The sequence below is a fragment of the Amphiprion ocellaris genome, chromosome 2 (genome assembly GCF_022539595.1).
Source record: "Amphiprion ocellaris isolate individual 3 ecotype Okinawa chromosome 2, ASM2253959v1, whole genome shotgun sequence".
In the NCBI taxonomy this organism is placed as follows: Eukaryota; Metazoa; Chordata; class Actinopteri; family Pomacentridae; genus Amphiprion; species Amphiprion ocellaris.
In genome coordinates this window covers 35,409,060-35,435,150 of record NC_072767.1, presented here as the reverse complement: position 1 = coordinate 35,435,150, position 26,091 = coordinate 35,409,060, and the positions used below count along the sequence as shown (strand labels likewise).

The 26,091-nt window shown below is 39.2% G+C and overlaps 3 protein-coding genes across 12 annotated transcripts in view; 1 reads left to right on the top strand and 2 right to left on the bottom strand.

Moving 5' to 3' along the window:
* clocka (clock circadian regulator a) overlaps positions 1-5,155 on the top strand; it is a 37,178-nt gene extending 32,023 nt beyond the window's left edge. For 9 of the 10 annotated variants that reach the window (XM_035948853.2, XM_035948854.2, XM_035948848.2 and 6 more), the window contains 5 exons: positions 567-725; positions 877-1,086; positions 1,231-1,418; positions 1,564-1,843; positions 3,698-5,155. In XM_035948853.2, the coding sequence (XP_035804746.2) occupies positions 567-725; positions 877-1,086; positions 1,231-1,418; positions 1,564-1,843; positions 3,698-3,946 (1,086 nt within the window). In that variant the 3' untranslated portion in view covers positions 3,947-5,155. The remainder of the gene's footprint in view (positions 1-566; positions 726-876; positions 1,087-1,230; positions 1,419-1,563; positions 1,844-3,697) is intronic. The other variant, XM_035948855.2, reaches the window with a different exon arrangement.
* A 6,476-nt stretch (positions 5,156-11,631) lies between these two features.
* tmem165 (transmembrane protein 165) lies at positions 11,632-18,222 on the bottom strand. The gene is made up of 6 exons (XM_023271870.3): positions 17,899-18,222; positions 16,483-16,708; positions 16,201-16,376; positions 15,371-15,553; positions 15,054-15,159; positions 11,632-14,348 (listed from the first exon to the last, which is right to left on the bottom strand). The coding sequence occupies exons 1-6, from the start codon at positions 18,040-18,042 to the stop codon at positions 14,272-14,274; spliced, it is 912 nt and encodes a 303-aa protein (XP_023127638.2). The 5' UTR covers positions 18,043-18,222; the 3' UTR covers positions 11,632-14,271.
* Positions 18,223-21,710: 3,488 nt separating this feature from the next.
* On the bottom strand, positions 21,711-25,444 carry srd5a3 (steroid 5 alpha-reductase 3). Its single transcript, XM_023271865.3, has 5 exons — positions 25,204-25,444; positions 23,600-23,751; positions 23,334-23,519; positions 23,126-23,251; positions 21,711-22,548 (listed from the first exon to the last, which is right to left on the bottom strand). Exons 1-5 carry the CDS (start codon positions 25,416-25,418, stop codon positions 22,289-22,291), a joined length of 939 nt encoding a protein of 312 aa, XP_023127633.2. The 5' UTR covers positions 25,419-25,444; the 3' UTR covers positions 21,711-22,288.
* Positions 25,445-26,091: the final 647 nt, after the last annotated feature.

Below are 26,091 nucleotides of genomic sequence, written 5' to 3'. Positions count from 1 at the left end.
GTTGAAGGGTTGCTGTTTTGAGACACTTTAGGAGATTCAGTTCTCATCACAGATGGTGCTTGACATGTTTATAGGACAGGGCTTTCAGGGAGGGTTAGAAGTGTTGCAGTGGCACCGTATCACTGCAGAAAGACACTGCTTTGAAGCAGATGGTCACCAAAATTGAATCATACACAGTTTTTCATTTTTATACTATTATAAAAATATAACCAATACTATATATATTTTTATACACACTCTGAGAACTTTTTGATAATATCCTCTATAATTATGCCATGGTTTATTAATAGAAAAATTCAGTAAAGTTGTTTTTGAGGATTGATCTTATTTCACAATGCTTCATGTTGTTGTAAAAGTTTTTGGATAAAGTAAAAAATATAGTGCACATGAACATTTTCATATCTGTTATGCAGGATGTAAGAGGTAATTTGTTACAGGCAAATGTTGTCTAGTCAATATCGTTTATGGCTTTGTAAAATGTATATATACTTTTATTAAACTTTACATACAACAGCCATAGCCACCATTTACAACACATTGCATAACGTATCTTCATTCTTTGTCAGTCAATGGTGCAGTTCTCCAGTCAGTTAGAAGCAATGCAACACCTGAAAGAGCAGCTGGAGCAGAGGACCAGAATGATTGAGGCCAACATTCAGAGGCAGCAGGATGAACTACGGCAGATCCAGGAGGAGCTGCAGAGGGTGCAGGGCCAGAGTCTACAGGTGGGACTGAAGTGCTCGGGATTGAGTGAACATATAGTCCGTTAAATAAATGATAGCTTTGCCCTTTTTTAAAATTTAGTTTTTATTTATTTGCTGTTGTAGTTACTGTTAGAATTTGAGTTGCAGTCTGAATCATTGATGCCCGTTTCAGATGTTCCTGCAGAAAGGAGCTGGAGGACTGAATATAAGCTCTGTTCAGATGGCCCAGGGGACCACTGTACAACAGGGGGGCACACTCACCATGCAGGGCCAGGTGGTCTCTGCAGGGCCTCTACAGAACAGCATACAGCAACAACATACTGTCCAACCCCAATCCCAGCAGCAAACACTGCTGCGGGAACAGAGCACAGCACTCTCACAGGTCAGACAAACTAGACAACTCCTTTTCACCTTACCATTCATTAAAAACACTTAACACATCCTCTAACTGGCACCTTTTATTGATAGATTTTTCTATCCAGTGTGCTGTAGCTCATGTTTCTGACTCCAGTTTTGTGTATTTCAGTCTCAGCGGTCGTCTCTTACTCTGCAGCCTCAACAAAATCCACTGCCTGCATCTCTCTACAACACAATGATGATCCCTCAGCAAAGCCCTGCTAACGTGGTTCAGATTGCCACAAGCCTGGCACAGAATACTGGATCCAACACTCCTGCTGTGGCAACATTTGCACAGGACCGTGCGGCTCAGATTAGGTTTGAATCTCTTTTTAAATCTGCATCCTTTACACAAAGTCAATTTGTTATCAAGTAGTGCCATGTTGCCATTAACTTTAAGTGTCTCTACAATGCAGTTTCATATGCAAGAGAACTATCCTGACCTATTTTGTGTCTCTTACAGGTTTCCTGCAGGTCCTCAGCTGCTCACCAAGCTAGTGACAGGACAGATGGCATGTGGGGCTGTCATGGTTCCCACAACCATGTTTATGGGCCAAGTGGTGACGGCCTTCGCTCCTCAGCAGGGCCAGACACAGACTATCAGTATTTCCCAACAGCCACCACAGCAACAGCAACAGCAGCAGCAGGAGCAGCAGGTGCAGCAGGTACAGCAGCAGTCGCAGGTCACGGCCATGCAGCCCGGACAGGCATCTCTGACGCAGCAGCAAACACAGTTCCTGCAGGTAACACTGAAGTGTTGACACTTTCTTGCCAGTTGTCATGATTCTGTGCAAAATAAGATCATATTTCTTAACTAAACCATCGGCAGCTGGCTGTTGAGGTGACCAGTTAAAATTTCAGTTTCAATAGATTTAAGTATACATGTGCTCATAGAATGTCACTCTGCCCACATCACATTTTCATTCAGTGAAATGTATGGAGGCATGCCTGTGATGCCACTACACAGAGAAAGGAGCACTGCTACTCTGCAGTTGAATGACACTCTTATAACTATCTGTGAACTGGTTACACAACTACAGGCAAAAAGAAGAATAAATTATGATTTCCTTGGTTACCTTATGGCAGATGGTGATTGACTACAAATCTAAATATTTTTCCAGACGTGTTCACAGAGGTGGAGAATGTCAATTGTATGACCTTGTGGTTCTGATTACAATACAATGAGGAACATTCAAGCTTTGTTTAGTGGAATGTAAGTGGAACAGAATTTCTGGCTGCAGTTCAACACAGACTACTGACTGTTCAATACGTCCTACAGATGGTATAACCTGACCATTGTTAGATTTTAGAGAAAGTGATACAGATATATGTAAGTTTAAAAAAGGGATCCCACATCAGTGTGTTAGCTGATTTCTCTTTTTTAACAGTCTTGATACAAAACCCTTAGTTTTTGATTTAAATTTATTGAAAAATCAACTTGTCTAGTGCTCTCTTGAGGATCAACTAAGTGCTAGTGACATTGTTTTGTACTGCAATTTCTTGTTAGTTTGTGTACACTAACCGATATATATTTTTATAAGCTGATTTCCTGGTCTAGCTGTAGTCTTACTCATCAGTTGTAGACCTGTGGTATAAGCTTTCCATTTCCAGTGCACATTTCACATGGATTTCTCCTCTTCTATCTGCGTGTTACAATTTTCAAATCACTTTAGCTTCAAGAAACAACAACCTCTGAGGAGCAACCTACACACTGAAAATGTCAGGTTTTGCAGTTGATTAGGATCATGAGATGAGGCAGGCCTGCTTGCTTCTTTCTGTGAATTTCTTACTCTCATGAAATCATCATTATTTTTGCAGTGGCACCATCCCTACATCCTGGGTTTAGCACCATGCAGAACGACTGATTGATTTAAACAAATGCATACAATCCAGAGCTTTATTCCCCCTGCAGCAGAATGATGATGAGTTGCAGCCAGACCATTCTCCAGCACTGATAGTTTTATAGCTTTGTTAGACTAGCCTGGCTCAAATGGATGGCTTAGTGTCAACATATTTGTTCGTTTGTGTGCCTCTCACTGGCAGTGGTTGTGTATGGGACTGTTGTAGATCCTCTTTCTTTACAGTGAACTGATGGTGTCGTAATTTGAAATGGTGACTAGTACAGTTTTAATTTAAAGCCACAGACTTTATGTAAGAGATGGACGTGGTCACAGTGACTTCACCCATTTTGACATTTAATCATCAACGCCTTGCTCTTTTTTGACTGAGAACCCAGGGACACTACGCATGGCAATAGTATGGCAACCTGTTGAACACAAGGTAGCCTCATTAAAAAACAGAACCTGTTCTGTCAACTATTTTACTCCTAAAAGGACTGTAACTGACAAAACAAACACCTTGGGATATTTAAGGATACGTGGCACTAGTTGCTGAGTGATTGTTTCTATACAAACAGACTTCTTTTCGTAACCAGAAGAGTTGCCCCTTGCTGGCTGTTAGAAACTATCTCTGTTTGTAGCACTTCTGCATGGACTTCACTTTTCAGACCCTACAGATGCTGCACATGTTTGTTTTTATACAGTCTATGATTAAATCTTGGCTCTTTCTATATAGCTAATCTATATCTTTCACTTAAGGCGCCTCGGCTCCTTCATGGAAACCAGTCCACCCAGTTGATCCTGCAAGCAGCATTTCCTTTGCAGCAGCAGGGTACCTTCACTGCCACAGCCCAGCAGCAGCAACAACAGCTACAGCAGCAACAACAGTTACAACAGCAGCAACAGAAGCAGTTACAACAGCAGAAGCAGCAGCTTCAGCAACAGCAGCAGCTGGCCCCTCACAGAGCAGATAGTTTGTCTGACCGCTCTTCCGCCCAGCCACAGTAGCTGGCTGAAGTGGAGTTGTCCACATGGGTGTCTTTGTGACAGGAGTCTAGGAAGGAGTTCTGCTGAAAGCACAGCACTGAGTCCATGCATCAGGGGCTGAGAAGTGATTGGATGGGCAGGCCGTGCTTCCCTTCTTTCACAAGGATCTTTTGCTGTTTGCACTTAACTCCTGAGCAGCAGAGAACCAAGGACTGGGTTCGCTGTGGCTCTGGCAGCAGGTTTGGCTCAAAGCCTTTCATCCAAGGAAACAGGGAGCCACAATCCGTGTAACGGACTCCCCATCACTCCTCTCCTGGCCCTCTAAAAGTGTCTGTGTGTGTGTATGTGTGGGTGTGTGTATGTGTGTGTGCGTGCGCTCTAGTCACCCTCACAGGATTATTTCATGCAGAGCTCTCCAGTCAAAGCAGTGAGGATTCTATCTTCACTTCAAGGACATCCTGCAGAGCCGCCAGAGGATTGTTCCTTTTGGATGTTTTCTCCTATTCTTGTTTTTCATGTAAAAATAATTATGGGTCAGAAAATATTTTTAAGAATGTGGTGTAGATTGAACTTTTACTGTACAGAATATTGTGTAATATATAATGTAAATACATTGAAAAAGAAAGAACTAATATTTTATATGATGCATGAAATGAAATGCATAGTCTGTTATTTGCAGCTTTGAATATGCTTTTTTTCTTGTACTCAAAGAAAAAAAGATCTTAAAATGCTCAGTGGCTGATATTTTCACACACTTCCTTTCTCCCAGAGGATGTGTTTGTTTGTGTGTCTGCATAGCAGACAATGCCGATGCTGTTTGTTGTGTCACAGTTTGTTTAATCCTTGACTCATATTTTCACAGTTTTGTAAAACTGTCAAAATGATAAACAAACATTTTAAAGTAGTTTTAAGGTTTTTAAGATGTGCTTAAAATCCAAACACTCGGGACTCTAAATTCATAGTGAGCCAGATGTTGTGATTGAAATAGAAACTACCAAGGTTAGGCTAAATGTATGCAACAATACAATTTGCCAGCATAATCCTTCATATCATTGTTTGTTCTTTTTATCACTAGATCCCTCCATTTCATAGCCATCCATAAAGCCTGTGTGACACTCAAAGCTGCTTTATCCCAGCTACAATCATGTTTCTTTTCAAATATATCGAAATATTATGTAAAGTCAGACACCTGTTAAGCTGTTGGTAAGATAAAGTATTTCCTCATTGGCATGTTGATCATCCATCCAGTCTTTAGCCGCTTATCTGTGTCAACACAGTTCACCAAACTAGCTCGACTAGCTGCTTCTTTAATTAACAGAAAGAAAGAAGCCACTATTGTCTTTATACCTGCAAATTCATTCTTCAATTTCCAATCAGTGAAAATTGATTCAGTGGTCTGAATTTGTCTTGTGGGAATTCTGCTTTGTCACTCCTTCATACTTTGAGAAAGCAGCTACATTACAGACATGTTTCGCTGCATTTTCACTCACTAAATGCTGCAGTAATTGATTTTTTTGCCACTTTATTGCAGTGTTAGGATGGTATATTATCACCTTTTAAATTCCCACAACAAACTTGCTCGTAAACAGCAACATTAGCATTCATTGGTCGTCTATATGTGTCCGTACGCCTGAAAATTACTCTTCAGCTGCTCAATGCTCCACTGTGTTCAGCTGCTGAATGCCAATTTCGCCTGTCTGCTGATTGATGCTGGGCAGGTAGTGCACAATAGGTTTTTTTTAGACTAAAAGCATCCAAAAACAGTTTCTACTGCCAGATAAACAAATTATTGAGCTGAAAGTTCAAAAAAAAAAAAAAAGCCCCCTACAACTGAGAGGAATGCATAGTCAGACTGTAAATGTCTGTAGGTTCCATCAAAAATACAAGCAGGTATGTAAAATGTTGATTATTGGGATAAGATTGCTGCAGGACACAGTTGGAAAATGTTATTATAAAGCCAAATCCACAGGACAGGTTTTAAACATTTCCAGGTTCCTTTAAAGCTGTAGGAAGCAGAAATCTGGAACAGCAGCTACAAACATTGATTTCTGGCTTCAAACAGGCAACAAACTTCACTCTTCTGATTGCAAGTCCTGTTTCTGTTGCACCAGATTCCCACCACAGACTTTGTTGCTCTATACGCTCTCATCTGATCTGGTTAAAATGCCCTGTGGTATCTGCCAAGATGAGATGCAAAGTCTAGTTTTCTCTCAGACTGCATGAATTAGAATATTCTGCAAAGTTACGATGGAATTTTTCTGCCCAGTGACGACCAATTTGTTTTCAAAACCGCCTCCTTCAGCTTTATCAGCTGGTGGCTAATAAAAAAAGAAAAGCTTTGCTCTTAATAAATCACAACTGAATCCATCCTAAAGTAGAGTTTTATCCTTTCAGGAGCTGGTTTTTCATTCTTTAGGCCACACCTGTCATCATTCAAACTGAAGATGACACAGAGGGGATCACAGTCTCCCCAGCCGACCAACACATTCTGGCTCTGTAGGTTTGCCTGACGGCCTACTCACCATCTGATGGAATTCGTAGCCAGATGGTATCGAGCCGACAGCTCAGCCTCTTCTTCATCTGTGTAAAGTGATGGGCTGAGCTCAACACATGGCCACAAAGTCACTCTTTGACTTTTGGTCCACAGTGTCTCGTAGCATCTCTCCGTGTCAGTGTCCACAAAGAGGAGGCCCTGTTTAGCACATACCATGAGTTTATGTCATGTTGAATTCAGTCTTTTGTTCTTACAGTAAAACTGACAGAGTTTTATTCAACTTTATCATCACTGGAAAATGAAAACATTATTCATCCACTGCAAAACTTACAGACGTCATGCTTGGTTCAGTCTAAGCTTTGAGCAGCAGCTGGGATTTTGGACCCATGATTTGGCACATTCAGACAGACAGGATTTGTCAGGGAAGAAATCACATCCAACAGCTACTGTTTCTACTGCAGGAAAACTAACCTGTTTCTATGATGCTTCACTTTAACTCCGGTTGTCTGTTTCAGATGTTTCGCAGTCTTAATTAGGTGTCTTCTCCCAATATGTATTACCTGAACATTTCAAGTTTTATCCAAGTTGTCAGCCAATGATACTGGCAGTGTTTGGTTTATTAGCCTACAATATATTTTTGTAGTCACATGTTACAACCAGCATCTTTTAAATCATATATGTCTGAATATGGCCACTTTATTCCTTCATTCATGTTTAAATTGCAGTTAAGACACTAAAGTACCTTATGAAAATGACTGAGATGAGGTGCACCTTATGTTTGATTATTGACACTTGATTCGATTTGCACATACTCCTTAATTTCTGCACTAAAAGCTGATTTTAAGCTCATAAAAATGCTAATGGCGCAATGTTTTTTGTTTTTTTAAACAGAGCTTTACCCATAAGTACGATATGCCTTGTCCTTATATCAAGTGGGTTGCAGGCCTTCGGAGTTGAGGTCCAAACAGAAGAAAATTACAATACTTATCAGCCTAAATATGCTATTTGCTTAAAGAGACAATTTAGAGATGTAATCTTAGGAAATTTTACTATTTTTCCCCTCTTTCCCAAAGACAGGTGCTGATAAATGTCTATTTTAAGGTCTATTTTAAACATATCTATGTACAAAAGTTGTTGAACAGTAGTATTACGCTACATGGCTCAATTGTTGAGTGCCTGTTGCATATATAAATAACATAATTATCACAGAGGCATCAGAAATTGAGTATACTAAGGGGTGGTGGAACAGAGGCCCCACAATCTCAGGCTGTGAAAACTCCCAGTCTATATGATGCATTTAAAGCACCAATGTGAAGAATTCAGTGGAATCTATCGCATTGTAATTCACAATAATGTTTTCATTAGTGCATAATCACCTGTAACTATGAATTGTTGCGTTTCCCTTCATTTAGAAACAGGGGAGCAGGTCTATTTTTCTACAACCCCGATATTTAGAACTGAGGCACATTTTTTTTTTTGGATGATCTTCATTTTGTCGTTGACTATCATAGGATAACGTTATTTCTTTTTCACCGACAAATGGACTGGGACAGGGGGAGGATTGTAACATCAGAGGCCAACAAGCATAAACGATGGATCAAGGAGGCCATCGAGATCAGGAAGCGGGCGAGCTGCTCCATGAACCGGGACGAGGGGGCCTACACCCTCTAATACCTGGGACTCCATCCTCCAGAGACCACCGGACGGCGGGGGGCGTGGCCTATCTGACAGATTCTGACAGATCTGTCAGACCGGTCACCTGATAAAAAGGACACGTCAGCACACGTCAGATGACGCTCTGAAGAAGACTGCAGTTGCAGTTGAAACATGTCAGCTAAGGTAAAACCATCTTTGATTTGTCGGTGTAAAAGAAATAACGTTATGAGGCACATTTGCAGTAAAAATGTAAATTTTGGTTTCAGAATTTAGAATGCCACAAAAAAACTGCTGAAATGCATTTATATTTCAATTCAAAGAAAACATTTTAACTTTTATCCTTAAGACAGCCCCTGCCTGTCTCGTGTAACCAATCAGATCAGGCTAAAGTTGGGACACTGCTCGTGATCAGAGTGGAAACTACAAATTTATTTTATGAGAAATTTCTTTTGTTACAACTCGGCTCTGAAGCTGCAACAAATCAGGGAGACAACAACAGGGTGGTGACTAAAAGAAAGGTTTTATTACAATGCAAACCAAGCCAACAAGGTGCACTAAAGACTACAAACCAAAAGCAGGTTTCTGAAGCTCCAGAAGGAAGCAGATGCTGGATGTGAGGGAGGTTTCATGCAGTCTGAGCCACTTGATCCCAGGTGTGTCTCAATCAGCTGACGACCCTCAGCTTCTGAACAGGTACACCTGGTGTCCAGGTGGAGGGTCGTCACACTTTACAAAAAGAATGAACATGCAAGTAATCCAAAAAAAAAAAAAAGCTAAATATAGGATCTGACAGGCTGATAATCAGTTGACCCCTAGTTTGTATTTTTATATAACACTTGCAGCTTCTATATGTTCTCCTACAGGCTTAGAAAGGGAGAGATGATGAAGGTGGTTCAAATTAGCATCCTCCCACCTTGATGCCACTAAATTCTGCACACCGGCTCTTTAATTTGACCATAAATCCTCTTCTGATGCTAAAAAACCGAATGCAATCATCAGCTATGTGCATGTACATGAGCAGAATACACCTTTATAATTGTGCATTTTAGTGGCACAATAAATCATTAAGTCTCTTTTTCTTTATTAAAACTCCCAAGAGAGTGACAAAATAGTTCAAAATCTGGAAAGTGGAACTATTCCAGACCCTGTCTAAAACTTGCTTCTGTAACAAAGAACCCACTATTAATTTCCATACAGTCCCTAACACCTGCTTTCTCTGCCATTTCATTTCTGTGCTGCATAAAGTTCCATAATTAGAGCATCGACTCCACTCAGCATTCCTCTTCTTACCAGTTCTTAAAACTCCGTTATTGTACTGCAACACATATCAATATTTAAATAAGACATCAGTTCTCTCCTATCACTTGTACAACCCCGTAGAGTAAACCCTGTGCCACTGTGGCATGTAATACAAGAGGTGCAATATACCTAAAAGAATGTAATATCATTATAGCAGGATTATTTTGCATGAGGAGGGCTGCGGGAGACTTTGCACAATGTATGATAAGAAGAAAATAAGACAATTTCATTATTTTTCTATTTGGTATAAAACTCATGGAAGAGATGGAATATATATAGATATATTATGAAATTAAATACATTAACAGCATTGTTTTTAAATACATCTAAATGTTCCAAATCAAGATTTAATCTCTCTTTCTCCCTATATATGAAGGATCTAAACCAACTGTGACAAACACACAAAGACCCCCAGAAAGAGCAAATGAGCCTGTGGTTATGCAAAGACTTGGTATCAGTTGTTTATGTTCTTCTTTTTCTTTTCACAAGCTTTGATTCAGTGTCGGTATTGAATCTTCTACCTGCCAGTCAAGCTGTTTTCCTTCATGCTGGAAATTGACATTTTAAGAGAATAACATGATGTTCAGTTTTGTTTAAAAAAAAAAATAAAAAAAATACAATGTTCAAGGGCAACTCCGACTTTTAAAGTCATTAGTCTGCCATTATCAAGTCTCAAAAAAATAAAACACAAGAGAACATAGTTTGTTATCCAAAGAGAGGGAAGCTCCAGGAGGTGAGCCTGAAATAAAAAGACACAGTGCATTATGTTAAATGTTGTGTAGTTCTGATGTACACACTAGAAACTCTGAATGTCTATCAGTGTTCTCTCTCTGCTTTCAGTTCATATTTGTGTGGCTTTTTTTTTTTTTTTTTTTTGGTTCGTTTGGCTCATGAAATTTACTGCCGCAGCACCCTCAGTGGTGAAAACAGTCAGTGATCGGAGCAGGAGTTTGGCTTCCAACACCTGCTATGACAACACTGATTCAGGCTTAGCCAGAAGGGCGATTCTGCTCAAACAACAGCTGGGTTTGGTTTGAAATGTCCATTTTCTAATACGGCGCCTTTTATAGAGGGTTTTAAAAGTCTTTGTGTGGTTAATAAGTCCATTACTTCACCATTTCTAGAAAACATCTACTGATCATTCGTGCAACTAGAGATATATTGGAATAAAACTTTTTATTTATGGCTTTTTAACTTCAGAAATAGACTTCATGACTAATGAAAAAACTATTTACAAAATAACAAAATTTATAGGTGCAGCACTGAAATCAAGAACATAAAACATCCCCCAAGGGAGTTTTAGCAACAATAATATATCATATATATTATACGTGGACTGCCACTAATAGTTACCCTGTTAATCAGTTGGGCTATTAAATGCCATTAACTACCATATTATACAAAAACCTGTGATGTTCAATTTACAGTAAGAGCCTGGCGTGAAAAGCTGTTTGGCATTTCCTCTTTAAAATAACCTTTTCATTTTAATATGATATGATAATCCACTGGAGCAGTGTTATTTTTGAATATTTTGAGGGAACATAGCATTTTGGAAACCTTTATGGACCAATTTGTGGTGGAAATGTCTTTTATAATGTCAAAGAAAAGAGTAAATTTGGTTGCCAGGCCACAATCCAAAATATAATGTATGTGGATGTAATCATGCTTTCCACATCAGAGTCAGTGGTTGAATGAGCTCATAATTCATATTTTTTGCTATAAAAATCCACATTCTTGCTGCATTGTGATGCAAAATTTAAATTTCTGCTCTACAAACTTGACTACAGATTGCAATTTTCAAACCCTCCGTTTATATTTTCCTACTCTAAATGCACAGAAACTGGGGGTTCCATTACTGCCACCTGCTGTTCAGTTTAAGGTCCAACAGCTTTTTAAGCAGAAATCACACGCAGATCATACATCCCAGCCTTGGACATTTGTTATTTAGGCCCATACATGTGTTCATGTGTTTGCACTTTCTCAGTCAGCTGCCTATTGCACTCTAATCTATGGATTATAAAAACGCTTAAGGTGCCTACGACATCTGTGCTGCCTTGCATTAATTTCGTGAGCCAAACCGTTCATAAATTTAAACACAACATAACCTTTGAAGGCAAACGCATCAATCGTTTGCTCCCCTTAAATCTCAAAATAAAACTGTATGAAATTAATCTGCTGTTTTATTTCCTTGCATTAACTTTCCACGACGCGTCCATTCAGCTCAATCACAGCACCGCTTACTGGTTTAGAAATCAGATGACGCGTCAAACTGTTTTTATTGAGCATTTTAGATTTATAGGCATTTCAAACAACCTGTATGACAAACAGAAATATTTCACAGAGGGGCACAGCCTGTCAAATATTGACAACGCAGCTTTAGCCTTAAAAAAGTAGTTCCATTCCTTCTTCACGTTGACCTCTCCCACCTGGTGTGTCTATAGTACGTACGCCTAAAAGGACAGAAAATGAAGCTAAATAAATAGACACCGCTTTAAATAAAAGGTACAGAGTTTTGAACTATGTTGACATGTTGAAATGTTGCTGCAGCTACATCACAGCTCAGAGTAGTGAATTATACTGTATGCTTAGTAGATTTATTCTGTACCTGTCGTTCTTTGAAAATCTGTTACCATAACTGATTCAGGGCAGCAACAGGTGAGGCAGTGAGGTTGAAATCACAGAGGAAGAATTGATCTGTGGAGATGATTCCTGGCCCTTCTTCAACCAGATCCATGTTTTGTTGTTGGACGTATGATGTCGATCAGCGTTCTGCAAACACTGTCCTTTGAATAGGTCCACATAGAACTATTGTAGTGGTTCAGGAGCTGGTTTCACAAAGAAAATTTAGACAGATCTGAATTGCTACACTCGAATTTGTTCAGAAATGAGTTTAACGCCAGGTTCATGCTACAGGTGTTGGGTTGCATCCCACACATAGAGAAACTTCCTACTTCATATTCTCTCTAGTTTTAGTCATGCACACACTAGAAGAATGGGAAATAATGGTAAATCATACACTGCAGGTTATTATGAAGTTTATCATGCTACAGGGAGCGGGAAGCAGATGTAAACAAAACGGAGACTGCATTGCAAAAACTTCTTGTGATTCTAATAATAGTTTGCAGTGAATAAAAAAACACAATCAGAAGTGTAGGTGGGTCTAACAGTTGGAAAGATGATTTTAACTATCAGTAATACCATTATGTGTAGCTAACATTAGCCTAAAGGGCTAAAATGATTTGCGTTGTCTGACAACAGTGTCTGCTGCTCAGGGAGCTAACGAGATACCCACATCCACTGGATATTATCTGGGCATCCCTGATGGTTCTGTGAGTAGTTTGGAAAGTTAAAAGCTGAACCCCTTACACGACCACATAAACCGGGAGGTTCAGACCAAGTTTGCAGACAAGGTTTTGTTTCAAACTGTCAGGAGGGGTGAAACTAAAGTAAATCAGTTCCAAACTCCTGTAGTGTGAGCCCAGTTTTACAAAAATAAATACCGATTATTCGGCCAAATAAACTTAGCTCCTCCACTTCCAGGCTAACTCAATACTGAGACAAACTATCAAAAAGGGGAAAAAACTGAAGAGAACGTGCAGTTTACTGATGACATTGCATAGCCAGTAAACAGTAAGGGAAGAGTTTTCTGAGAATGTAGTAAATTACTGCTAATTATTTAATGTATTTATTTAGTTTGTACTGACACGTTCTTAGTTGAATTTTCCTTTATTTGCTGGCACAAAGTAAAATAAGTACTTGGATGTGCCATGTTTTGTATGCAACGTAAATTATTCCTACTTGAGTTGGACATCAAAATTTATCTGTAGAACAAATTATTTATCTCCCAAGTTCAATATTAGTGATTAGTCAGATCAAAACCCCAGTCGTGGTCTATCTTTGTGAAACCAGCTCCAAATCTGTCTCATATAAAACACTGCTCCTATGTGAAACTAAGGGAAATATTTAATGTCGTCTTGTGCCTAAAATAAAATCTCAATTTAAATCAGATCACAAAAAAAGTTGTATATTATGTGCTGCTGGCTCTGCTTTCAGTGTTCCCCTCTTAAGTGAAGTCGACCCACTTTTTATGAGTTTTTAATGCACAGAAGCAAACAGCGTCACTCACAGAGGAAGGTGGAAACGACACCAGCCTCGACTGCTGGACGCATGACGAATTCCGGCAGCTTGGTCTATGAATAGTTTCCTGCCAACAGTCACCTGACAGCATCGGGGCTCATGTTTAACATACCAAAAAATAAAACAAAAATCAACCATTCAGCATTTAAAAATAAAACAAAAAAGGCAAAGAGATTTATAAATGGCTCGGTGTCTAACTGTAGAGTGAGAGGGAAAGTACTGCATGTCAGGTTCAATTTCTGAACCACTGAACCTTGTAGAGTGTAAGAGGGCTGCAACCAGTAACAATTCAGTCTGGTTTCTCTCACACTCCTTGTCAAGAGGAAACAGCTCTGATAGAAAGCGACCGAGTCCTGCCTCCTCTCCTGGGTGGCACCTGTTCCACAAATCTGCAACTCACTGAGAGGTTTGCTTCAAGTCAGGAAGGTTTTCTGTTCTAAAGCTAAAGGTTGAACTCCTGCACTTGATAAAGTTGAAACGCATTTTGATAACAGTCGACACCTCCCACGAGGCTTTGGTCTGTACTACAAGTTAAGACTCGTGGGAAATGTTATTTAATGTGAACCTGAACCCTTATGAGGAATCCCACTGGTTCACAGACAGTAGTGGAACAGAGGCCTTCTAGGAAAGTCGGGCAGGACTTTGACTCTCTGTTTAGCCTGATACACTTCTGTTGGACACATACTGAGTCAAAACTACAGTCTCTCTACAGTAAATTTTACACTTATTTACAGAGTGAACCTCAAAGTCTCTCTTCCGATTAAAATCCAGCTTCTGGCTTGATGAACAGGGCAGAGAAGGCAAATGCCAGAAAAACAATCCCTCCAATGATTGTAACTATGGAAAGAAAAGAAGAAAACAAAGTAAATTGTAGATGAACAACCAGAATATTTGTATTTTCTTGTTAAATGTCAACAGGAAAATGAAATATGTTAGAGTTTTTTTCTGACACTGGGGCTCATTAATTAATGTTTTTCTACAAAAAAACTAAATGACATTTGATGCACAAATAGAAGCAGATACCAATCTTTCCCTGAGTTACGACTGATCTTTTCCACACAGTCTCATCAGTAAAAGTTAATTTGACAGTAATCCTAAAGGCCAATTAAGGCTTCCGGTGTGGATTTTACATGTGGTTCCAGTCATGCTACAAATCTGGAACATGTTGCTCTGAGACATGTCTGAAAAAACAAACTAGTAACTCTAGGTTGTCTATACCTATATCCATAAAGATTGTGGTAGCATTTCAGGCCAAATAATATTCACTTTAGCAGTTGTCCTGATTATTCATAATTCTATTTTTTACCTACTAATATCAAAGAAACAATACATTATTGAGTGATCCAAAAAACCTACATGAGATTGTGACTTTGTTGGCAATATTTTTCCCTTCTGTGAAAAAGTCAATCACAAAGTGCTGGTGAAACTTTTTCCGCTGGGAAGGTTAAAGTTCCTGGAACTTTTTGTGGAAAAGCATCTACGCTCACTACATTCTTCATCAAATCTAAACAGAAAAATAATCAATATCTAAGGCCATCTCACCTGTTCGAACAGATATTTTCTGGGCAATCATTCTCCCTCCTATAACAGCCAGTCCTGTACACAAACAGTGTCCAATTGTACCTCCCACTGCAACTCCAAATGGATCCTGGGAAGGAAAAACAGTCTTTCAAAGTGATTCTGAATAAAATACTTTCCTTAAATATTTAATTACCAGTGTATTAATACAACAGTGAGGGGCATTTGCTGTTAGTGGTCTTTCTCAAAACAATGGTTTTGTTTTCTCTCGGGAGCCACTCAAAGTAAGAATTCAGGTATATCATGAAATACACAGTAAAACATAAATAAATGTAACAAACCTCCCGGGCAGCTAGGATGATGGTGGTCAGCTGCGAGCGGTCCCCCCACTCTGCAAGGAAGGTGAGGGTGAAAGCTTGGATAAAGATTGGTGAGATGAAGCTGTGCCACTTTCCCTGAGGCAGGGTAGTCCCTGATCCGGCCTCCACGTCTGGAGTCCCGTTAGCGAGTTTAGACCGCTGGAGCTGCACAGATAAAGATAAAGGGAATGTAGTAAAACAATGGCTGTAATGCTGCATTTATGCACTAGAATGCAGGAATATTGTGTTTTACTGTCCTACTTAGCCTGTTACTGGCCAGAGCTCAGTTAATTTATAGGACACAGTTTTAGGTGTGATAAGTGGTGTGATCAGTCATCTGGATTATTTTTGTTCTGCTGTATATGGGTACTTTCATCAGTGTTTATAATGGGCCATTTCAGAAAAGATTCCCTTGGGCAACTCTACTTTAATCCACAGTAGCTGTGGTTAAAATGCCCTTACTCCCCTGCAGCCTTGTGATAAAAATGGCTTCAACACAATGAAAGATTACTTGTTAGATAAACTTTGGATGGATTCACATTTAAACATTCATGCTGACAGGTAAAATATGTTTTCAGCATCAGCGAGAGAGAGGTTTCCATGTGACTAAGTAATGTGAGCCATATGTGAGCCTGTGAGAACTGAGACAAATGTAGCTACCAGCCTGACTCTGAAGGTTTTTCAGTGGTTCTTTATGTAAATTATCTATGTTTACTCATACATAATGACTTGTGTTTGCCCTGAAGTTGTACATCTGGATGTGTCAGGAGTAACGACATGTTTCTCAGTAGCATAATTTCAAGTCAACTCACCTCTTCATCCTTCTTCTTGATCTCTGCCTGCACCTCCTCGAGCTCCTCCTGGCCTTCATCTGGACTCATTCTCAGTCCCTCTCTCAGCATGCGCACACCAAAGATGGCAAAGAGTGCAGTGGACACATAGTATGTGTAGATTCTAGGGATGATGGTGGTGGCATAGCCAAACAGTACTGAGGAGGGAGAGGAAGGCAGCAATTAGTTATTATTTCATAAACAACAGAGGAGTGACTCCAAATAATATTTAAGTGCAAAGCCAAAACATCCACTTCTACAAACCCGAAAGGCAAGTCATGACACCCAAGGCCAGCATAGCCCCTGCGAGCACGGTGAGACGGTTGTAACGCATGGCCATGATGGCTGCGATAAAAAATGTCTTGTCTCCCAACTCAGAGACGATGATGACTGAGAAAGAGGCCACGAAGGCGTGAATGAAACCCAGGTTTCCTTTGCTGGTGGCATCTTCAGAAACTACTGGGCCTACTGGGTGGGAACTGGGGGCTTTCTGCAAAGAGAATCAACACAGGAGCACAAAGTGACAGGTAGGTAACGAGTGCTGTAGCTAATTATTTCCATTGTCGATTACTATGTTGATTATTTTCTCAATCAATCAGTTAGTTATTTGGCCTGTTAAACTCAGAAAATGGGGTGGAATATCAAGTGATCTCATATTTCTTGTTTTATAGTCCAGAAAATACTGAAATTTAAGACACCTTTATTAGAGAATTGAGACTTTTGGTTCTAGAAAAAAACGAAGGTCAAACTAAGTAATCAATTATCAAAATAACTGACAAATAATTTAGTAGCTGACAATTAATGGATGAATCTTTGTAGCTCTAAATATCATTATTCAAATTCAGATTCTTTGTTATTTGTGCTTTGTCTGAATAAATTACCATTGATCATCTAATAAAAGATTGGGTTGGCCTTCTACTCCGAGGTGGAAGCTTTATTTTCCTAACATGAAGCAACAATTAGTTTTACCTATTTGTTTCATGTTTATGTGGCAGGCTCACAAGTTATATTTAATCACATTTAATCTAGTTAAGGTAAAGCTGCTAACAGAACTACAATGATTCATCGTTTCGTCATCAATTAATTGTCAAGTATTTTGATAATGACTGAATCATTTTAAAGAAAATAAAGTCATAATCTTCTAATTCAAAGTTCTTAAATGTGAATATTTTGTTTTTTCAGTTCCCTTCTATGATAGTAACATTTATATAATTGGGTTGTGGACAAAACAAGACTATTGAGGACATCGTTTTGAGTTTTGGGAAACACTGATGAGTATTTTTCACCATTTTCTAACATTCTGTAAACTGTAATTTATGATTAGAGTCAACAGTTCATGTTTGCTTTAATTAACTTAACAATGACGCCAAATGCTTCAACCGCTTTACTGAGAGTAAACACAACTACATCGTGTCAGTGTGACCTCTCTTGCTAACACTAACACGTCTGTCACTTTAACTGTACTTATAATATTTACTGTGCTAACACCGTGTAGAAATAAAGGGTAACTTTACCCACTTTAGCTAACCCGGAACACTGTGAGCTATGCCTCAGTTAGCATGTGCTGCTAGCTCGACAGTAGCTTGGAAGCAGCAGCAGCAGCAGCTCCAGCGTCAAACACCGTCTCTCACCGACGATAGTAAAACATTTCGGTAACGACAACGGAATAAAAGCTTTTACCTCTTGCGGGGGTTGCTCTTGGACAGGTTTCAGCTCCTCTTGAATAGCAGCAACTCCGACAGACAACAACAACACGAGCGGAAACAAGACGCGCATCACATTCCTCTCAGCCCGTCCACCTCCTCCGCCGACCGTGAGAGGCATTATTGCTTCCGAAACACTGATCGAACACGACTTCCACGACAGTTTCTTACTTCATAACATCGCCAACAAAACTAGCTAACTTCATATTAGCAGCATGAACAATTTGAGGGACTCCTCGGTGATACACGTCACGGTCAGACCGGCCGGGCCAACTCAGGGGGAAGTTGGGATCCTGCTGCCGCATCGAGGGACAAAGCTGCCCGCTGATTGGGCCGTAGGAGGTGTTACGTATCCGGGTTTGCTGACGTACGCAGTGTACAGCTCAGTGATTGGCCAGTCTCATTGTCGGTAACACTTTCATTCAAATATAGTTTAAAACGGGTGTCAAACGTGCGGCCCGAGGGCCAAAACTGGCCCTCCAGAGGGTCCAATCCGGCCCTCAAAGTGTAAAAATTCCAGAGAAGACATTAACTGCAGATTGTAAATTAGTAAAACTATAAATTTAAAATCATTTCTAGACCATGACAAGTTGCTTTGATCCCAAAGTAAAATACTAGATTACTGCTTTGTAACTTGTCTATTTTTTTTTGTCTTTTTTTGTTTTATTTCTGTTATGATCCTGCTCTAGCCCCTGCCCTTCTTTCTCCTTCTTCCTCTTTTCTTCCTTTTCCCCTCTTCCTCTCTTTGTCATCTGTCTCTTGATTTTTCTCACTCATCCTGTCTTCTCTCTCCCTGTCGTCTCTCTCTCCTTGTCTTGTCCCTCTGGCTCCCTCTGTTTGCATCTGTTGGTCTCTGCATCTGTCTGTCTCCCTTGTTTCACTCACCTGCCTGCACCTTGCTGATTGCTGTAATCCACATCAGCTGCAGTAATTACTTCACTCTTTTCACCTGTTCTCTACTTCACCTCCTGCTATTTAAGCCCTGTGCTTTCATTCACTCCCTGCCGGATCATTGACCCACATACCTTCAAAGAGTCACATCCTGTCACGGACTCAGTACACTCTTTTGGATTTGCTTCCTCACTTTTTGAACTCTGTTTTCCCCCCTACTGGATTTTCTCACACATGTACTCAGTTCTCCTCCCAAATTCTCATCAGCCCTGCTTCAGTCTCCAGCCAGTTGTTTCTACCTCATCTCCATTTGCCCCTGGACTTCCTCAGCCTGTTTTCCCCTCTGTATTCAGTTCCCCCATCTTGTGAGTACCACTCCTTAGTTTAGTTTTGGTAGGCTTCCGTTTTTGTATTTATAGTGTTTTTTGTCGAATTTTGAGTTGTTTGGTTTAGTTTTGTCCTCTCGGTTCAGTTCTCCATTTATGTATTGGTTTAGTTTTTGGGTAAAATAAATCTCTTGCCTTTATTCACCCTCCTGCCAGTTTCTGTGTGCCTGCGCTTGGGTTCTCTGACCCCTTCCCGTAACAATTTCATGTCGTTTGTCTAATTTTTTTGATGTTTTGTGTCTCATTTTTGTAATATTTTGTCTTTTTTTTTTTATCTGACTTTTTCAATCAGTTTAATCCTATGGTAAAAACTGGTCCGGCCCACTTGAGATCAAACTGGACTGAATGTGGCCCCTGAACTAAAATGAGTTTGACACCCCTGGTTTAAAATGACTTCAACTGAAAGATATGAAGGGAAAAAGCCAACTACTTATCATGATGATGTGTTTATAAATAAAAAGACTTCCTAAATGTACTTACTGCTAGGTCATGAAATAGTCATAATATGTAGAGACTGTTTTAGAATATATATATAAATGTGTATATGTTCTGCACCTTCACAATTCATCCTAATTAGTTTTTTGCCCAAAGGCTGAAAATTATACACACATCTATGTTAGTCTAGTATTTAATTGCAAATAACTAGATTTTATGTTGTAGTGAAACATTTGATAGGTTAAGATAAGACAGGCACATTTTAGGCATACACAATATTGATATTGCACAAGAAAACATTTGTACTGCATCAGGAAGTATTGATGTTACACAGATTTGTTCTATATTTAGAAAAATATTGATTTAGCACACATTTGTCCATGTGTACAAAATATTGATCTGGCACAGATTATTCCAAATGTAGAAGATAATGGTATTGCACATTGTACTTCTATGTGTAGAAAAAAACTGATATTGCACAGATTCTTCAATATGTATATTTTCTATGTTTGGGTTCCCAAAATAATGAGGAAAAAATCTCTTTACAATTCTTGACAGAACTTTAGTGTAAATCTTTAGATTTTAACCTCTTAATGTGCATTTTTTGTAGGTTATTTCACTGAAATAACCTAAAAAGTGGGTCATTCCACTTTCTTTCTATGCTCTGTCCGTTTCATATTAATATCACAAGTGAGTACAGGGTTTGGTTCCCAAACTCTGTGTTTTGGAATTTATTTGATTCAAAATGATTTACAGCTAGAATCATATGAAAAGCTGTCCTTCGTGACTAAAGACTGGTATACTCAAAGGTGATGCTCACTTTAAATTTAAGTTAATTTAATTGTAATTTACGTGATTGCTCATATAAATAGTCCAGGAGAAGAGACGCAGGTTCTGGTCAGCAGAAAACATTCATTCACAAAGCCCCTAATACAATATTTCAAATCAATAACTAGACCAAATATGGTGCCCAGACGAGAAAAAACTAGTGTTGCAATGAGCATTGTTTTGGATTCATAACTTGTCTTCACTGAAGGTACATAAAATATGATTTGAGCTCCTTCCTAAGAGTGGGTTTTGTTGATAGGTTGTTTTTTCAGCAGGCCATGCTGAGTGTTTGCACCTTCAAACTGCAGCGTACAGAAAACAGTCCCAAAAACACAGAATCAGACTTTCTGAATTTCATATGTAAGGCACCTAAGGAACCAATCATGTGTGGAGCTTTCTGTATCATTGTGCTTCTTCAGGACCAGTTTATGGTTCTATTATGTTTGGCTGCATTATTCCGATATTACAACGCGCCATTGTGCGGCATCGAGTAGTTTTACAGTGTTTGAACAGAGTCGCAGGTGAGCTGGTGTGCTCCACCTGCAGCCAGTGGTGAAGGGGGGCTGGAGAAAGGGGTGGATACTTAATAGATCTGCACATTCTAGATGAAACAAAGCTGCACAGTTATGTATAAGCCATTTTAAGGGTGGAGTGGATTATTTGATTGAAATAAATACAAAGTTGAGCTTTCAGGGGTTTTTTCAATGACCAGATGAGGACTATAAAATCTGTTTATTGGTTGGAAGGGCAGTATTTAGTTACAGCAAAACAGATTTTATGTTGGAGTGCGTAATTCTGTGTATGAGAAACAAATTTCTGAATGTTTGGGATTCTCAACATAATGACAGTACTTTCCTGTTAAAACTGCATTTTTGTACTATACACTGATCAGCCACAACATTATGAACACTGACAGATAAAGTGTAAAACTTTGATCATCTTGTTGTAATGAAATGATGCCCGCTGGGAAACCTTGAGTCCTGACATTCCTGTGGATGTTTTGACATGTTGATGCCAGTTGCCACCCTTAATGCACCTCAACACACTTTAAAAAACTGCTCAGGGGTAGCCCAGGGAACACGACAGAACTAAGGTATTCATCCAGGTTCCACACTCCCCAGATCCACATCTCACTGAGCATCTGTGGGATGTGCAAACCTGATCTAGGTAGGTCCAACCCTGCAACCCACAGGACATCCCCAGAGGTCCTGTGTTCATGCCCCACTGGGTCACAGGAGTTCTAGCAGCATAAAGGGGAACAACACTTTATTGGGCACATGGTCATGAAATTTGCCTTATTGGTGTAAATACTACATAGTTTATAGTAAAACCACTTGTTTGGTCATTGTTACACAAAACAAACTAATGTGCTTTTATAGAGATATGTCACAAAAGCAACAAAAACATTCAATCAAAACCTCAATTTCACTTTTTATGCTTCGAAAAGGGGCTTTTTAAAATTAAAGAAACATTAAAGTTGCATATCAGTTCCAACACAGTAATTTAATACACATTAATGATAAACTGCATTGAAGCACTTTGGTGTGACAAAAGCAAGTTCTCCCTGTAATGAACAAATGTAAATGACATCTACAGTGTTTTCACATCAGAAACAGCTCATATATCACCTGCAAAGACTTCTTCCAAAATCCACATTCACATTTGTAAAGCTAGAGTTGTCCACTTTGCCTCTAAGCAGCTCCAGTCGAGCTTGTTATTCAATGCTGAGGAAGAGGTGAGTTTCACTCCTGCACCTTCAGCTCCTCAGACATCTACGGATGTGGTGGGACTTCTCAGTTCACATTACAGACAGTGACACCAGAGCATTCAGAGCACAAAAGGTATAAACGCTCTTCTGTGTCTTGGGTATGAATCATATTTGCTGATGTAGAGGTCGTGACAAAGCTGTCCTGCCAGCGCCTGGTTGAAGAGCACATAAAGGACCACAAGCCACCAGGTCAAAGAAACACCTCTGAAAACAAAACTCAGTGAGACGTAGATCAGCAGCTCAGCAAAGTAATGTGGACATGAAACCAGCTCGAAGCAGCCTCCGTTCGGCACTTTGTGAGCCAGTGTCTCCACTGTTCCTGCAAGATTTAACAAAAGACAACAAACAGAGGCATTATTGACTCTCTAATTAGCCATCTGAGTGAAGTTAAAGCTGCACTAATCAATATGCTTATAATAACAATGGATCAAATTAGCATAAGTAATGTGAAATGTTTCACTACAAATTCATGGGGTTATCAACCAACTGTAGTTCCACTCAGGTCTATGCTTTTTTGTTTGCCCCTTTTAGCTCATTGTTTGGGTTTTCCTGCACTTAACTCTACCCTTATCATCCTTTCTTCTGGTTGGAGCAAAAACCTCTGATGAACTAACTTTGTGCAACCTGATAAACACACAAACAGTAGTCAGACAAAGTGAACATAGTAGAATATTTGGTGCAGCAGCTAAATAATTAGTTAAGCAGCTTCAATATGCGTTTGCATGTCATTTTGAATATTATGTATGATTCTAATTTTGTTCAACAATCACAACAATAAACGAAAAAATATGATGCCTAGCGTGATGGATTTCCTATCAAAATCAGATTTCATGTTTCTGCAGTAGGTTTTGTATAGCTTAGATCCAGAACAAGCAGAGAAAAATGTGCATGTTCACCTGACTTTCCGGTGCGAAGTCCAGCCAGCAGGACTATAGACTGATGCTGCAGCAGTGAGGCCCCAATGAAAAGTACAAACCCAGCCACATGAAGCCAGTCCAGCTGCGAGAGGAGGGCGCCAGTCCCTACAAACAACAGCACAAACATCAGAAACGCAAAACACAACCAGAAAATACCGAACATAAAGAGGATTAATCTCGTTCTAACCTTGTCCCATGCGATCCGAGCAGAGCACCGTCAACCCCAGCACGACGTAATACCCCAAACCGAACACATACTGCACCAGATGCATGGCTCCGTCAGAGAAAACACTGATGAACAGACACTCCAGCAGCCTCCTGAGGGAGTGCACACAGAGCAGCAGCTGCACCAGCAGAGTGGACAGCTGCGGGGCTGCAGACAATAATAACATCAGACACCAGAATGAGTCAAACACACCTGAACAGAGCAGAGCAGAGGGTGTGTCAGTTTACCTCGACTGTCAGTTCCTGGTACACCTGTCAAAACGTCTAATATCCAAGTCAGCCATGATGGATGCGGCTGATGCTGATAGATGAAGTTAAGGTGCAGGAGTAGAAGGAGACCATTCCAGCCTACAGAGATGGCGTAGAAGTGCCAGAACCACCTACAAGGAGAAACAAGAGGCTATTTAACTAAATCATTACTAACATAGCTGCACTGATGATACACAGATTTATATTTCCCTCTCATCTGATGACACTGGCCCTTTGCATTATCTTTCACTGTCACCTATTCTGTTAATTCCAGGTGACAAACATCACTAAAAATTTATTTTGCTGTTTCAGAAATGCAGCTTATATGCAATCTTTCCTGTCTAATGAAGATACAGAAAGATGTACTTGTGTTATTGTTTCTAACAGACTTGACCTACTGTTATGCTTTTTTTCTATCCTCTCAAAAAAATCTCGAAACAAATGTGAGATAATTCAAAACTGCAGCAATAGCAGCACATCTTCTCACCCAAACTTAATACAGAGAACACATTACAGCAGCTTTAAATGCTCTTCATTGGCATTCGTTCTGTTCATTTTGAGATTTTGCTTTTAGTTTTTCATCACTTATTTATCTGATTTGATAGTTAGGTACATCTATTCTAGGTTCTTAAACTCTGGTCTCTTTAAAATTCCTTAGAATAGAACTAAGATGGACAGAGCTGCAACAACTAATCAAATATTTAGATTAGTTTTCAACCACTACATTAACTGGCAACTATTTCTTTAATCATTTAATCAGTTAAAGTATTTTTTTAGGATGAAAAAAAAAATCTAAAGTCTTTGATTACAGCTTCTTAAACCCAAATATTTCTTCTTTACTCCTCTATGACAGTAAACTGGATTTTCTAGATTAGTGGACAAAACATTTGCCATCTTGGCCTTTGGGAAACATTGATGGACATTTCTCACCACGAATCAAAGAATTAATTGACAAAACAGTTGTTAGCTGCAGCCCTTGTACAGAGATGCGGCATTATGTGTCATCAGCTCTCTGGAATAAGGCAGAATAAGGTGTCAGTAATTTATTGCTACGTGTATTTTGCACTAAACTCTGGTTCACTTGCTCTTTAACACACATCTATAGTTGTACATAGTAGTTAGACACTCATTTCCTTCTATAACCTGTTGCTCTTGTTGAAATGCATGTTGTATTTTGTGTCACATTTATGTAGTTTGATGTAATTTTACAGACTTTTAAAAAACTTTTGAATAGACTCTTGTACCTTATTGTGTAGTTTTATCAATAATAGTAGTAATAGTAGTAGTGATTTTTTTTTTGTTTTTGTGTTATTTTATTCTTTTTTTTAAAAAACACTGAGTTGCACTTGCTGTATGAATATTTATAATATTGTATTTTTTTAAAATAACTTTAAAAGCAGTCTATAACTGTGCTACACAAATAAATCAATTATTACACAGTATGCTTCATTGGGTTTCCTCCCTATTATATGTTTTAAAGAAGTAAACAGCATTATTTACCTCTAAATTCTGGTTAATTATTTACAAGCGCACAAACAACACACATACGTTATAAATGCATTACATTTGGGTTTTATTATCACCTCTTTGGGACGTCGAACAGCCGCATCCACTCGTCTCGTTTGATATTTTGTTTGGTTTTTCCGTATCGAATCAGATCCTGAAATATCGCGTGAACTCGACATTTTTCGTATTTGCCCTGCGAGACTTTGTGCGCACAAAAAGCCACAAAGAAACACGAAGCCAGAAAACACCACCAAAGATCGATGACACTCAGACCCAAGAAGCTCCACATCATTTTTGAGACATTGTTGTGTGCAACGCGGAAAAGAGACCGTCAGGAAACGTCTCGCAAAGGTTCCGGATAGAAAAAGAGATAATGGGAAATGCCAGGTAGTTGTTTAATTGTAATAATTTGATAATTTGCCTGGTGTTTTTGTAAAATACCTCACACACAACGTCTACGGGAAGAAGTGAGAATTTTTCAATTAAAATTTAGCGAACAGTTCCTGAAAATAGCACAGCAGGTGGCAGCATTTCAATCTATCCTCCCTGAATACCAAACCAGCATGAAGGCAGGACGAAGTATTTTCTCTTGAAACCAAGGGTGACAAATGAAAAGTATTTGTCTTGTGGTAGGCCTCAGTAAATAAATACATGATTAAATATATATTTTTCTTTTTTCCAGATTTTAAAAAAATGATTGTGACACGTTTACTATAAATTGTGGTTCAAACTTCTCAGTACTTTTACTAAAGTTGGCTCTACTTTATTTCATTGTTGACTTTTTCCGTTTTTAATTAATATTTTGTTGTTTTTAGGCACTTTTTCTTCTTTTGAAACATTTTTAAGCACAGTGTAAATCACTGTGCCTTCATGTATGAAATCTGCAATAGTTACAAATAAACTTGTCCTAATGGCTAATAATATAGTAACAGTAATATTTTTAAAAATGTATTTGGCCCAGAAAT